This window comes from Natrix helvetica (assembly GCF_964273705.1).
Source record: "Natrix helvetica genome assembly, chromosome: 2".
NCBI lineage: Eukaryota > Metazoa > Chordata > Lepidosauria > Squamata > Natricidae > Natrix > Natrix helvetica.
Window position 1 is genome coordinate 189,954,334 of NC_138552.1, and position 16,148 is coordinate 189,970,481.

At 40.5% G+C, this 16,148-nt stretch overlaps 1 protein-coding gene and 1 long non-coding RNA gene across 2 annotated transcripts in view; both read left to right on the forward strand.

The window, feature by feature from the left end:
* LOC309387792 overlaps positions 1 to 16,148 on the forward strand; it is a 957,351-nt gene that overhangs the window by 894,054 nt on the left and 47,149 nt on the right. The gene's annotated exons all lie outside the window — the stretch shown is intronic.
* The window catches only part of LOC309387790 (dermatan-sulfate epimerase-like), a 145,006-nt gene that overhangs the window by 81,709 nt on the left and 47,149 nt on the right, over positions 1 to 16,148 (forward strand). The window contains exons 11-12 of the mRNA XM_081944609.1: positions 7,660 to 7,828; positions 13,379 to 13,471. Coding sequence (XP_081800735.1) covers positions 7,660 to 7,828; positions 13,379 to 13,471 — 262 coding nt within the window. The remainder of the gene's footprint in view (positions 1 to 7,659; positions 7,829 to 13,378; positions 13,472 to 16,148) is intronic.

Below are 16,148 nucleotides of genomic sequence, written 5' to 3' on the forward strand. Positions count from 1 at the left end.
GTCACATGATCAAAATTCAGACTCTTGACAACTGGCTCATATCTATGATCAGGGGTGGCGAACAAGTTCGACAAAAAGAGCCAAAATTTTAAACTGTGAGAGTCAGAGAGCCACACCACGCAGTGACCTGCCAAAACAGACAAACACTCACACAAAAGCATATAATTTTAACAATAATATATTAAACACATAATATAACATGCTCAGTCAGGTGTTTTTTGTTATAAATTTTTATAAACCCATTAGAGCTGCTGTATAACTTTTAAATCCATAAATAAGTGGAATCTCTGTCCACCTAACAACCTACAAGATTACTTGATGACCACAACCAGGAATGCCACACTTGCAGTCATTAAACAAAGCAGTCACATATCTCGCTTAATGACTGCTTTGCTCAGTGACGAGATTGTGATTGTAAATCGAGTACAACCTATACATGGGTAAAGCCTGGTCCTAATATTATCTTCCTTTAACCTAATATATGTATTATAATATATATATGAGTTTGGATTATCTTTGATATCTATTACAATTACAGGCTGTGAAAAAAACACTCGTAGAATTTTGGGAAATATACTAACCATGGAAATTCAATTAAATGTTTTCTCCTATTTAAAACTCTGCTGCTCCTGAACCCAGAGCTTGTATTATAATATATATATGAGTTTGGATTATCTTTGATATCTATTACAATTACAGGCTGTGAGAAAAACACTCGTAGAATTTTGGGAAATATACTAACCATGGAAATTCAATTAAATGTTTTCTCCTATTTAAAACTCTGCTGCTCCTGAACCCAGAGCTTCAATATGCAACCATTATTATTAATTTGAGCAATCATTAGAACCTCACCGGAATCCTGCAGCAACTGTGCTAGACTTTGAAGCATTATTTTTTGGGGCGCAGCAGAGGGCGCTGTTGAGCGACACCCGGAAGTACTGGTGGAGAGCTGGTGGAGTGCAGGCAAGCGTCGCGTCGACCGTACTTCCGAGTTTAGCGCGCGATCCGAGCCACAGTAAACTAAATAATGGTAAGAGGCAAAGAGCCTCATTTATTTTGGCTGCAAGCCGCATGCGGCTCGCAAGCCGCGTGTTCGCCACCCCTGTCTATGATGGTCACAGTGCCTATCATTTTTATTGCAGTAAAGATATAAGTGCTTATCAGATGTTAGAAGGCTGGAAACCTCTTGTCTTAATTCTCAGCAGCTTTCAACAGTACTGTGGGACATACAGTATAATAGATCATCAAGATGCTGGCAGTTTTAGTTCAGCAAATGTTTAAAAGGCCACAGATTTAGGGTAGCCTTCCCTGAATGGTTTCATATACAGATCTAAGCATTATTTGTGTGCATTAAAACATGGTTTCAGTGATTAAAATGTTTCCATTGGGTTATGTTTCAGAGATATTTCCTTCCCTAAAAAGAGAAGCAAAATGATCATAGGTGGGCAATAAGAATAAAAGTGATTTCTGACTTCCTGCCAGTTTCCCCATTGAATTTCCTTGTAGGACACTATCAAGGAGGAGTAGAAATCTTCCTTCCTTCCTTCCTTCCTGTAACCTATTACAGGTCATGTGATCATCTATTATGATCTTCTGATAAGCAAAGTCAAAGGAGAAGCCACATTCACTTGCTGCCTCCTCAGCAAATAGAAGATAATTGTCTGCTTCACAAAGTCATAGAATAAATAAAGAAGTAAAAAAACTGGTATACATTATGTGCCCTAAAATCATTAGAATTTTGCTTAACAATTCTCTTGTATTAATTGCCTTTCATGTCATTATAAATGTATTTTTTTTCTTTTGTTTTATTCCTGAAGAAGTACATCAAAGTAGGAAGATGAATGAACTGCGTTCAGCTACTGCTTCCTTCCTGTGTTTTGCAAAACTAGCAAAGGGAGAAAAAAAACATACCCTTACTCTTATGCAAAATAAACATTTGCAGCACAGGATAATAAGTATGCTTTATGCTTTTCAAGAAGAATGCCCTGGATGACTCAAAGGCATTTTCTATTGACTTCTGTACAAAGTTTACTTTAAGATAATTTCAATCTCCCTGGGTTTAACAGTACAGGAATCAGAGAAGGACATTGTTCTATTCTTTCTGTAAAAAGCAAATTTGTTTCACAAGAGCCAGTTCTTATCAGATTAATTTACATTTCACTCAGTAATAAATACTGGTAGTAGTACATGACACAGATTAATTGTAGGTCTCCCCTCAGTCAAAGATAGATGATTTTCACCCAGTCACTCTCTGACCCCAATTTATCCCACAAAATTATTGGTGCAGGGATAAAATGAAGGGTGACACTGAAGCTATGATCACTGATAAGCTAAATCACCTTGAGCTATGGACCTTAATCTGTTGTGTGTGGTTCTACAGTTCATAATTGCATTATTAAATCCATTTTAATGTTTACTTAAAATAGATTCTGTTCCAGTGTTTTGGTTTTGAGTTAGCTAAATTGAAAAATAACGTGCAATAAATTATTTTGCTAATTATTATATGGAAGCTCCAATGCACACAAGTGGAGAGCTCTCATCATTCTGTTAAATGTCCTCATATCCAAAGACTTTTCATTTCTCTTCAGTGAATAAGCTCAGAGGGCAGGCAACAGAAAAGACATGTTAAACAGAAGAAGCAAGAGTACCAGCCCTTTGGCAGGTCAAGAGGTTTGGATTCCATTTCTCTCTTCACAGTATTGTCAGCTGGAACTGGAGAAAAGGAAAACAGAAAACATTATGCCCATGTTGTTGTTGTTGTTAGTTGCATATTGTGTCCGACCTATCGCGACCCCATGGACAACTTTCCTCCATGCCTTCCTGTCCTCTACCATCCTCTGGAGTCCATTTAAGCTCATGCCTACTACTTCAGTGACTACAGACGTTGTAGTCAGTCCAAAAGAGTAGCCTGATTGATGGTATCAAAGGCCACTGAGTGATCAAGGAGATTTGTTTGCTTGTTTATTTGTTTATTAAATTTTAAAACAACTCATCTCTTTCATGGAGGGATTAGGTTTAGGTTTTATTCAATTTATAGACCTCCCCCTCTCCCCGTAGAGACTCGGGGCGGTGTACAGACTGTTCGTGTATAAAACAACAAAACATAACATAAAACATCAGACAAAACAACGCACACATACCGTCTGTATATACAACCCAAACTAATTAAATAATTAAAAACAATTCTAAAACCAGTTTAAAACCCCAAAATTTAAAATTTAGAAAGCCATCCAGGAAGGTCAGTAGTAGATGTTCCCTGTAAGTACAATTACAATTAGGCCAGGCCGGCTAGTCGAAACAGGTGGGTCTTGAGTTTCTTGAGGTCATTCCAGAGGGTTGGGCCCATCACAGAGAAGGCCCTATTCCTAGGCACCGCCCGCCCGCACTGCTTAGCGGAAGGTACCCGGAGGAGACCCTCTCTGTGAGAGCGGATTGGTCGCAGGGATGTGTGGGGTAGAATGCGATCCCGCAGGTAACTAGGTCCCGAGCCATGGAGCGCTTTGAAGATGACAATCAGCACCTTGAAACGCACCCGAAAAGCCACAGGCAGCCAGTGCAGCTCACGCAGGAAAGGTGTTACATGGGAGTACCTAGTACCTCCCATAATAACCCGCGCTGCTGCATTCTGAACCAGCTGGAGCCTTCGAGTGCATCTCAAGGGGAGCCCCATGTAGAGAGCATTGCAGTAATCAAGACGGGAAGTCACCAGGGCATGAGTGACTGTGCGAAGGGCGTCCCACTCTAGTAGGGGGCGCAATTGGCGCACCAGGCGAACCTGGTGGAATGCCCCCCTAGCCACGGCTGTCACATGATCATCTAGCGACAGCCGGGAATCTAGGAGGATGCCCAAATTGCGTGCCCTATCCACCGGGGGCAGTTGTTCCCCCCCAATGGCCAGAGATGGAACACATTGGCTAAAGCGGGGCGCCGGTAGCCACAGCCACTCCGTCTTGGAAGGGTTGAGCTTGAGTCTGTTGTCACCCATCCAGACCCGCACGGCTTCCAGACACCGGGACATCACCTCGACTGCTTCGTTGGGGTGGTTCGGGGTAGAGATGTATAGCTGAGTGTCATCTGCATACAGATGGCACTCAACCCCGAATCCTCGAATGATCTCGCCCAGCGGTTTCATGTATGTGTTGAACAGGAGAGGTGAGAGGACCGACCCCTGTGGCACTCCGCACGTGAGCGGCCTCAGGGTCGACCTCTGCTCCCCCGCCAACACACATTGCGTCCGACCGGAGAGGAAGGAGGAGAACCACCACAAAACGGTGTCCCTCACCCTCATCCCCTCCAGTCGACGCAATAGGATACCATGGTCGATGGTATCGAAAGCCGCTGAGAGATCTAACAGGACTAGGATGGAGGAACAACCCCCATCCTTTTCCCTCCAGAGATCATCCACCAACGCGACCAAGGGACTCTAGGTAGTGTACAAATAAAATATTAAAAGCATTAAAACTGAATATAAAAATTTTAAATAGAGGCAAGAGTGCGCGATCCACGTCTTAGCTCTACTAGATGTCTTGAACAAGTCAGCGGTGTCTGAATTCAGATAACTCATTTTTACAAATCCCTCTTAATTTGCAACTCAGCCACATTCTCAATAGCTTTCCCCAGAAAATGGAAAAGGTAGATTTAATGAAAGTGACCAAAATTTTATGTCCAACAATGGTGTTTATAATAATAATAATAATAATAAATTTGAATTTATTAGCCGCTCCCTTTCCAGGCAGGACTTGGGGCGGCGTACAATGGGCATATAGAACATAGAAACATGTGTACAAACACATAAACATACAAAAATACTGAGACACACATGCACGGAGGAGGTAACCAATTACAACATTTAGACAGTTAAAATCCCCATTAAAATACCCCAATTGTAAAAGACCCAATGTACAATTAAAATTTAAAATTTAAAAAGACAGTCAGGAGGAGTGAGAAAAATTACGGTTGAGCCAGGCCAGATAATTGAAAGAGGTGGGTCTTCAGCTGTACACGGAAGGAGCGGAGGTCGGAAATAATCCTGATGTCATGGGGGAGGTCATTCCACAGGGCTGGGCCCATCACAGAGAAGGCTCTGCTCCTGGGTGTCGCCCCCCGACACTGTTTGGCGGACGGCACCCGGAGAAGTCCCTCTCTGTGTGAGCGAATTGGTCGCAGGGATGTGTGGGGCAGGATGCGATCCTGCATGTAACTAGGCCCTGTGCCATGAAGCGCTTTAAAGATCATAATCAAAACCTTGAAACGCACTCGGTAGACTACAGGAAGCCAGTGCAGCTCGCGCAGGAGAGGTGTTACAGGGGAGTATCTAGTCCTCCCCATAATCACCCGCGCGGCCGCGTTCTGGACCAACTGCAGTCTCCGAGTGCATCTCAAGGGAAGCCCCATGTAGAGAGCATTGCAGTAGTCCAGGCGAGACGTCACTAGCGCATGGGTGACTGTGCGTAGGGCATCCCGGTCCAATTGGCGCATCAGGCGGACCTGATGGAACGCCCCCCTTGCCACGGCTGTTACATGGTCATCCATGGACAGCCGGGCATCTAGGAGGACGCCCAAATTGCGCACCTGTTCCATGGGGGCTAGTTGCACGCCCCCGATGGCCAGAGATGGAAGCACCTGGTTGAACCGGGAGGCCGGAAGCCACAGCCACTCCGTCTTGGAAGGGTTGAGTTTTAGTCGGTTGCCATCCATCCAGACCCGTACGGCCTCCAAACACCGGGACATCATTTCGACGGCCTCATTGGGGTGGTTCGGGGTGGAAATGTATAGCTGAGTATCATCAGCATACAGATGATATCCCACCCCAAAACCACGGATGATCTCGCCCAGCGGTTTCATGTATGTGTTGAACAGGAGAGGCGAGAGCACCGATCCCTGTGGCACTCCACATGTGAGTGGCCTCCGGGTCGATCTCTGTTCCCCTGCCAACACACGTTGCGTCCGGTCAGAGAGGTAGGAGCCAAACCACCGTAAAACGGTGCCCCTGACTCCCAACCCCTCTAGCCGGTGCAACAGGATACCATGGTCGATGGTATCGAACGCCGCCGAGAGATCTAATAGGACCAGGATAGAGGAACAACCCCTATCTCTGGCCCTCCAGAGATCATCAACCAATGCGACCAAGGCCGTCTCGGTGCTGTGCCCGGGACGGAAGCCGGACTGGCGCGGGTCTAGATAATCATTTTCCTCCAGGTGACGTGGGAACTGCTGTACCACCACACTCTCTACAACCTTCGCTAAGAAAGGAAGGTTGGAGACTGGACGATAATTGACTAGGTCCATTGGGTCCAGGGAAGGCTTCTTGAGCAGGGGCCTCACCACCGCCTCTTTCAAGGCGGCCGGTAGAGACCCCTCACCCAACGAGGCGTTCACTAGGCCCAGGAGCCAGTCGCGCGTAACCTCCCAGGATGCCAGTACAAGCCAGGAGGGACACGGGTCCAATAAACATGTGGTGGGTCGCAGACGTCCACGCAACCTGTCCAAATCCTCGATGGCAACCGAGTCAAACTCCTCCCAAAGCGGTCCCTCAAGACTCGCCACGGGCGTCTCTACTGAACTACTGAAAGGGGCCCATCCCATCCGGATTTGAGCGACTTTGTCCTGTAGATATTTCCCAAACTCCTCTGCTCTGCCCTGTAAAGGGGCTTCCCGCGGTCTCTCAAACAAGAGGGAGCGAGTCACCCGAAACAGGGCGGCAGGGCGGTTATCTGCGGACGCAATAAGAGCGGCGCAATGTTGACGTTTGGCCGCTCTTAATGCCACGAGGTACGTCCTCAAATAGGCTCGTGCCTGTGCTCGGTCGAATTCGGAACGGGAGGATCTCCAACGACACTCTAGGCGTCTCTTGTGGCGTTTCATCACCCTTAGCTCCTCGGTAAACCAAGGGGCCAGGGTGGTTCGTCGCCGCGAGAGAGGCCGCAAAGGCGCCACCCGGTCTAGGGCCCCGGTAGTCGCACTATTCCATGTTTTAGGGAGGAAGTACACCACACTTCTTACCAGATAGGTAGAACCATTCCATGTCCCACAGAATTAACCACTGCATGGATCCAACCATGTAACCTTCCAGGAGGCCTTGGGTGGCCAGATTAACAAGGATCTTGTCCATTACTATAGGCGTTACCAGATGAAATTCTTCCCAAGGAACTAAACAAAGCCATGCCTCAGTTCTTCAACCTAATCTACCTCGAATCCAACTCTGAACAGGCGTGAGTTGATTTGACAGATGCCTAGAATATTTTTTTGCAACAGCCCTCTAGATGTTCTCTCCATCCCTGGCAGGGAACAGTTTGCCTAAAAAAGAACTGCTGGCTGTATAGACAAAATAACAGCAGACAAATTAATACATTTTGCACATTGTCACCGTGAAATTCCTAACACATACAGGTCATATAAGAAAAAAAAGTCACAAGCAGAATTTCTTTAATGCACTGGAAGTGATTGAATTTTGAAATGTGAACTTTTCTTATGCCTGGGGGAGGCTCCAGAGTTTCTTGACTGACTTTGTTATTGGGATTTTCCTGAGCATTCACCAAGTTTCTTTTTGTGTGCCTAGTGCCTTGAATATTAGAGAGATCTCATTTATGTAGAAACCATGTGAAACTATAAGAGCACATATGGATTTTATGTTTACTTTAGTGTTTGTTTATATTCCAGGGACGTCAACCCAAAGCTCTCCATTCCGTTTCTAAACAGTGGGGTTCTTTCTTTGTGGATACTATTTCAAGAAAAGAAAACGAAGAGGAAACCTTAGTAAATACATGGTCTTGCAAATCTGTTCATACTTATAGCACAATCACTATCCCAAGCATTGAAGCCATAGCAGGTAAGAATAATAATCCTAAACCAATCCCTGAAATTTTCAAACCATTAATTTTAAAGTCAGATTCATATTAATGTCAGATTAATGTCGATGTTTGGAATTCTAATGCTCTCCCCAGACTCTTTTATGGATTGGCAGCTCCGAGCTTACATTTTAGTAAATATTCATAGGTTTTCATTATAAATCCCAGAGTAAATTCTACTAAAGCATGGTTTGAGTTTCAGAAAGGGAAAAGAAAACAGTGAAGAGAAATCATTAGTATCTTCATTAAAACATACTGTATTTTTGATTTGCTCGCCACAAAAATGATTCCAATAGCAGAGCCATAAACAAAATATTTTACTTTTTTTGCTGAAAGTTAATGCTTTATTATGTAAAACAGCAAGTGTTCTAGCATTCACAATCTCCATCTCTAATAAATAAGTTTTATTCCATAAACCATGTATTGACAAGAAGAAGGAATGGATATGGACTAAAATCCTTCGCATATATCTTTGCTACATGTATTGCTCCTTTCCATTTTAGCAGTTATTATTACTATTTACAATAACAATGTCAGGGGAAGATTTCACCCTGAACTAAATGAGGTCTTAGATCGCGGCGTTTCCAAACAGGCATATTCTTTAAGGTGCGAAAAATGAAAATAAAATTCCGGAAAACATATTCTAATTAAAAACAAGCTTTAATACAAAAATAAAAAATAAAGAAATAAAACAAATCTACCTAATTATTACATTTTGGCAAGAACAGCTTGTCTCCCAGTTTCCTGGTAGACGGACAAAGATTAAAAGGGAAGAGAAGTCTCTGGAATGTGTGAAGTAATGAAACATGTTAAGCATGCGCAGTACATCATTGTCAGATAAGAACTTATGACCTGCGCAGTAACTCTTTCAGTAATTATTCAGTTCAGTTCTACTAGCAAACATTTAACGCAGTGACAAACAATAGTAATAGTTGAATAACAAGAGGCTACACAAAGGCGGGCCAACCCAGTACCGAATGAGAATAGTGCAACAACAAGAGAGCAGTGGCAGAGGCTGAAGGCGATACCGGCAGCCACCATTGTAAGTCCAATGGCTGTAAGAGTTGTGAAAATATTGCTGGTGCACAGCTAGTCCTTGACTTGTAACCTGATTTATAGCTTTCCAATAGTCCCTGGAGTTGGAAGTTAAGAAAGACTTCAAAAAAGATACTTATATTCCATTCTCAAAGTTATGACTACTGCACACCTGTGATCATATTTAGAGTTTTGGCAACAAGCTCATATTTTAAAACTGGTTGCAGCATGTTACTGCAATCTGCAATGATTTTTGCCCTTTCCCAGTAGAAAAACAGCAAAAAATATCAATTGGATATGCTGGATTTGTTTAACAACCATATGGTCATCTTAATAACAATGTGATTTGTTTAACAATCATAGTGACTCACTTTACATTATAGAAACAGTTATAAAAACAAATCCGGTCACATAGTGACTCAACTATGACTATAATTACTTACAAGTCTGATTTCCACCGGGGTCATAAATCAAAGACTATCTGTAAAAGTCTGGCAGTGGTCATGTACTAATCCCAGCAGGGGGGTGGGAAGGGGGGAAGGTTGTCCAATAAGATCAGGTAGACTTTCTAAGTCTTCCTCTCATAGAATATCACCTGCACAAATCTTAAAGGCAGTTTTTTTCAGTCACTCTTTTCTTTTCCCCTGAACTAGTCGGTAAGATGAGTACGATCCCAAAGTTGCTAGGTTTCAGAAAGCTATTAAAACCTGGCTTTTCCAACAGTCCTTCGAACAGAGTGATATGTTTTGGGGCTAATATGTTCTGAATGTTGTTTTCTCTTGCAATCTAAGATTTTGCTTTAAAAGAAGTTCTTGTATGGTTCCTCATTGAATAAATATAAATGTTGTGTTTGTGTGTATGTATATATAAAGCCTTGTTTATGGAATAGGCTGTATACGCTGCTCAGCATATCAAATTCTCAGGTTTTTCCTAATGATCTGGTAGGCAATTTGGCCAAGACTTAGTACCTGCCTAGAATGGGAACTCACAATAGGGATTACATCATGGTAATAAGAGGAAGCAAAACATAACTGTTTCTTTTGTTCTCTTCACGTCTGCTATCAGCCACTTAGGACCCCTCTTTAAGGTGACCTGCTCCTTGCTGGGGAAAGATACACACCATCTGCAGGGCCATTGTCAAGAATATTCAAGGCAACTGACAGATAAAGTTACCCTTGGAGTTGCATTTTGACTGGGTTAGGCCTGTCAAGTTGAAGGAAGCATGGCTAACTGGGAAGAGTGACTATAATTCCTGAAAAAACAGGATCATCAGGAAATGGCACACAATTGAGTTCATACTGTAATGCAGTAGGTAGGTAGGATGGGTGGGGGTGGTAGGATAGGGTAGGTAGGAAGGAAGGTATGCTTCCCTCTTCAAGAAGCCAACCATTCAGCATAATGTTTAGCCAATATCCAATCTTCCCTGCTTGGGGAAAATTGTTGAAAAGTAGTCAATCTGCAGCTTCAAACAATATTGGGTAATGCTTTATCTGGCATCCTTCCATAAAATTCTGTGTGTGTGTGTGTGTTGCGTATATATGTCTGTATGTATGAGTATGAGAGAGAGAGAGGTTCAAAATATGTTACGTGCTTATCAGAAAATAGAGGACGGGAAAATGACCAAAGAAATGAAATAATTTCTATTGGTTCATTTTCTGTGTCTTGCATCATTGACGTGAATGATTAGAGAAATCACTGACTTCTCTTGGAATTAAGATCTATCTTGCAAAATAAAAATGTTATTTATTGTTAAAAAGATAAGATGCAAGTATTCCTTTTCATTTGTGTCACACGTGAAACATACAGTATTAAAGACAGAAAGAGTTATTCCAATTACATGTCCAGACTTAGCAGGATCTTCCATGCAAAATATAAAAGATAGTATGAATTTCTGGCCAGACACAAGTTAATGTTTGCCCCTAAATTATGAGAACTCTAATGTAAAGTGATTCCAAGTAGCATTTATTTACTGCACAAAAGAAAAGTAACGTCGTACAATATTTCCAACCACACTTTTTGGCTTATCCTTTCAAAAAGAACAAGTTTTAGGTAATCTCACTTGGTACATGACCCAGGGCATGTAATTGTTCCTCCTACAGATAGATGTAGGTTGGGGAAATCTGCCTGCAAGGGTGTATACTAGAAATGTCTGTGCTTGTCTCAAAAGAAAGGCAAAGCAATCTTGTAAAAACAGGTTCACAATACAGAGTTTGATTGTTGTACTTAATGTTTAATTCATAAACTCTGAGAGCCATGACTCACACAGGTTTTCAATCAAATAGGTTTAGCAAATACAGGAAGGCACAGTCTGAAATGAACTACAGTTCTCATAATGCCCAACCAGCTTCTTTGATAGCTATGGCTGTCTGGGGAGGTATACAGTATAATCTAGAACCTCTGGTGTACACCAGCTGCACAATACAAAAGTACACATGCAAGGTTATCAAATTAGTTTTATTGATAATAAATTAGACTGTTAAGGACAGGAATTAGCACTCCCACATAGAGCATCATTATGTCAGGTGATCCCCGAAGGCCATCTAAAGCAGCAGCCTGTAACATTTCCAGCTCAGCAGACCAGCTTGGGTGGGGGGATAGTTTTGTGCACACACCGCTTTCAGAAATGCAGTTTCGCTTACTCACCCACCGCTTCCACAGCCCGGTTTCAAATGGACTACATTCCAGCAGTAGGCCGCAGACGGGGGTTGGGGATCCCTGGTCTAAAAAAATGGCTTCTTTATTGATTGGGAAGAGCAAAAGGAAAAGCCTTACGTTTAAGTCCAGAAGCACAGAGGTATCTAAGGGATTTTCTTTTTGTACAGTGCTATGGACACGTTTTATTTTCTCCACACTTCTCTGTGATAAAAACATTTACCTTCCTGAGTAATAGTAGTGAGCATTCCATAGAATAAGTCAGTTCCTAAAGGGGTTAAATCTGTAGAAAATCACAGTTAGCAGCCGAGCCTGTGTGAAGCCTGATTCTGTTTCAGTATTCTGCATGATCTTAAATTGTGGTGTTCAATTGTTAAAATACCCAGTGTGTTCAGGCATGCATTATGATTGGGGGAGGGGGGGAGGGAGATCAAAAAGGACTTGGAATTTTTGCAGCGGGGAGCCTCGTTTGGATCTTCTGAATATAGGATCGGATGTCTCTCAATCATAACAAAAGTCTGAAAATAAGGAAGTACACAAAAATAAAGCATTTCTTGTTCAATCTTATGAGGAAGTAATAAAATTGAGCAGAACTTCCTTATCATAAAATTAGGTTGTGGGGAGAGGAGCTGCAAGGCAATAAAGGTTCAAAAAGAATTGTGTGTGGCCTATGAAGACACATTAATATTTAGCGAGCAAAAAAAAAAATAGCATGCAAAAACATTTCAGTATCATTCTGAAACAAGTTAATATGTAAAAAGAGACAATCCTCTTTTGTCAAATTCCCCATTAACCTATTTCCATGCAGCTTTCTGAAGTTCTTGCCACAACTGACCTGCAATTCTTACTGGTTTATAACAGAGCATTGATGATGTTACCTAGTTTGGGTAATGAAATGTCTACAAGAAAACAACCAAGCTCAGAAGGCATCAAGGATCCCTCATTTTAACCCTGAGCTACACATATTCTCTTTTATTGTTTATTGTCACTTGGCAACTCTGTCCATTCTTTTAATTTTATATATTTTTATTATATAAATTATTCTGAACTTTAAAAGATCTAGAGGCAACTGGTGTTCCGTTGCAGGCTAATTTGTTGTAAATAATATATATAAATAAAATTGATATACAGTATATCAATTTTTAATTATCAAAATAATTTAGAAGGTTTCATGAATAACAACAACCATGGGTGCCTTAGATTAATGATGGTTTTTTTTTAATTGTAAGAAAAGAATCTCCAAAGTTGTAGGTATAATATGATTATGAGAAACACAATATTGCTGTTTTGAAATTAGGATTAAATAATTAATGCAAAGTGTTATATATAATCCAAAATTATTTTTCTTGAATATGCTAGCAAGTATATTATTTATTGTTATGGTTCATCCTTGCCTGCATAAGTAATACAATGTTTAATTTGTCACTAAAAGATACATATTTCAAATTATCTATAATCACCTTTTGCTTTATTTTAAACAATGATATTCACAGAAGGAAAAGCAAAACATTCATTTTTATATGCTCAGGAATGAAAACTCTAAATCAGGGGTGTTAAACTGATGTCCCCATAGGCTGGTTGCACCACGTGCAGGCCAGGTCCACCCCAGCTCCGCGAAGGGGAAAAATGTTGCAAAATGTCAGGTGGCAGCAACATGATCCCGCGAGTTTGACACCCATGCTCTAAACACAAAACATGTAAGCTTGGGGTCAGATTAAATTGTTGCGCTATTAAGCAAACACAAATTAAAAAGCTTTAAGAAACAAATGCATTTTTCTTTGGAGCTCCTGGGATTATTTAGATGTGATACAAGTATAATTCCTAATCATATATGTTTGTTTCAGATTTACCACTGGATTACCAATTTGCTAGATTTTCTTCAAATAGTTCAATAACTACTGGTTACTATCCCAAACCTCCGAAGTCGTTATCAGCTGGTGAGCGAATGGCAACCAAATAAAATATCTTTAAAGAAAAGCAAATCTGAATCTTCTTCATGCTTAAGCAAAAATATTGGAAGCTACTGAGAATCATGCAAATTGAATACAATATAAATTCAAAAGACACTTTGGAAAGGACCTAACCAGGTTGAAGAAAAAGAAGCTTCCTATTTTCCTATTGATTGTGATACATCAATCCACTGTCTAAAATGTTTTTTTCATTCTGTTTTCCGAAGATTTGCTGCAGATTTACATTCATATGCTGGGTACCTTTTCCAGTTCATGCATTTCATGACCACCTTGTATCCGTAATAACACAAGGGGAGCATGTGCTGTTAACCATGAGCAATATTCTATGATAAGAAAGCTTTGTACATATTCAGACCTGGGGTGAGGTCCAATTCCTTCATTCTTCATACTGAAAAAAGTGGTATGTATGTGTGACTAAGTCTAATAGACTTAGGATTTTGAGGATTATGCAGAAAGCGCTGAATTCCTGCATAATGAGCAAGGATAATAATTAGTCTTTCATTTCAAAATCTGATTAAATTTTGTAGCATGAAATATATTTTAAATCTGAATTAGAATCCAAACCTGTCAAATTAAATGAATCGACCTTTACAAAATCTGTTGTGAGAAATATATTATTAGCCTGTTTCCTGTTCAGGAAAAATATAACATAAAATTTTATATTTAAGAAGATTAAGATGCTGAACACTGTTTTGCTGCTACACATTTACCTAAAAACTGCCTTCACCATTGGTATTGGAAAAAAAGCACGTATCTTAAATCCCCTTTTGTGAGTTTACTTCCAGGATAGTACCTTCCTTTCTTACATCATCATTCTTTTTTATAAAAGGAAATCTGTAACTAGAAGGATGGCCTGGAATTCGAATTTGTAAGAAAGAAATAGTATGTTGGAATTATGAAATTATTCTGAGTTTTTTAAGATTCAAAAATTAGTGTTTGCATTATTCTAATACTAGAATGTGCTTGTCTATTCAGAAGAGATTGCATTTCAAACCAGTTGAGTTTACTTTCTCATAAGTAGACATAGGATTGCAATGAAGACTGCAATCTTATGCGCATATAGGAATAAATGTTAGAATTTACTTCTAAGTAAATAAATCTAGGATTATACCATAAGCAAGCCAATGTTTATGTCCATTGGTGTTTTCTCAGAAAGACAAATCTCGGTATGTTGGATTACATTCAACTTTTCTTGCATGTGGACTACTCCCTCAGAAAGGGTGATCTGCTAGGATAAATCACAGTTCAAGGATCTGGTAGTATAAACTTGAAATGTCATTATTTTTGAAGCCTTCCATCTGCTTTGGCAGTTCTCATCTGTATGAAGTTGAAAATAAAGGTTATTTGTTCTTGAGTGGCTCTGGATTCTGTTACTTATAGAAGAAAAAAGAAGAATCTGCTATGTGGAATTCAATAAATATTATAATTAATGACACTGATGTATTGTTAAACATTGACAGGTGCTTATGAGGTATTTTAAAAAATTACAAATTCAAAATCATGACTCATTTTCTTCCATTTTAAGGACCTGTTATGGTCAGAAAGAGAGAGAATTAATGAAAAGTTAAACCATCATCATACAGTGGAACCAGTCCATATCTCCCTCTTTTTAATTCATTGGAAGTGGGGGAGGGACATTGAAAAATAAAACCACTTATATCTTGAATCTGTGCCATTTTATTCTCCACTCAACTCATCTGACATTTAAGCATTCTGGCAAGCTATATAATTTACTGAAGACTGCCAAATTAAGCAACTATTTAGGATGATGTAGTCAAATGAGGTTCCCCTTAATGCAGTGGTGAAATTCATTTTTTTTTCCACTACCGGTGGGCATGGCAGGGAAAGGATACTGCAAAATCTCCATTCCCACCCCACTCGGGGGGCAGCAAGAGGTGGTATTTGCCTGTTCTCTAAACTACTCAAGATTTCCTCTACCGGTTCTCCAGAACCTGATAAATTTCACCCCTGCCTTAATGCATATATTTTCCTCCAAGACAGAAAACACAGCTTGGCTACAAACATTCATGGTATCTTTTTCTGGAACAATGAAACCATTAGACCCAAATAAAATTGGAACTTGTAAAGAAAAACCAACAGGCAGTTCCTAGAATATTTTTCCAGCTTTTTTTTACAAGCAGTCCAAAATGGTTCCAGCATGCCTAGAATACATGGCGAAGCTATACATGGACATCTACTTAAAATTATATGGATATTTCATAGGGTTAATTTGGTTTTTGACATGTGCTGTAGTACAAAACCACAGAGAGGTTTTTTTTGAAGAACTGGTCAACAGATGTTATTCATAGAGACAAACTTCTGAAGTTCTTTCAGTGCTATAACAAAAGCATTTTCAATGGAATCAGGATAAATCCCTTTCTTTCCCTAGTCTGAGTTCAAGCATGGGTCTCCCAACCCAACAAGTGAATTTCACATACTTGTCACTGGAAAGATGAAAACCAGACTAACCACTTCTAAACATTTTAATGTTTAAGTTGCTTGGCCAAATTAAAGGCTAGAACACCCAAAATGACCATTATGCAACAGGGATATAAAAACCAGTGCCATTCATGATTTCAATCTGTGTTAAACCAGACAACTCTTGAGTTTGGATAATCAATCCAAAGCACTTCATTCATTTAAA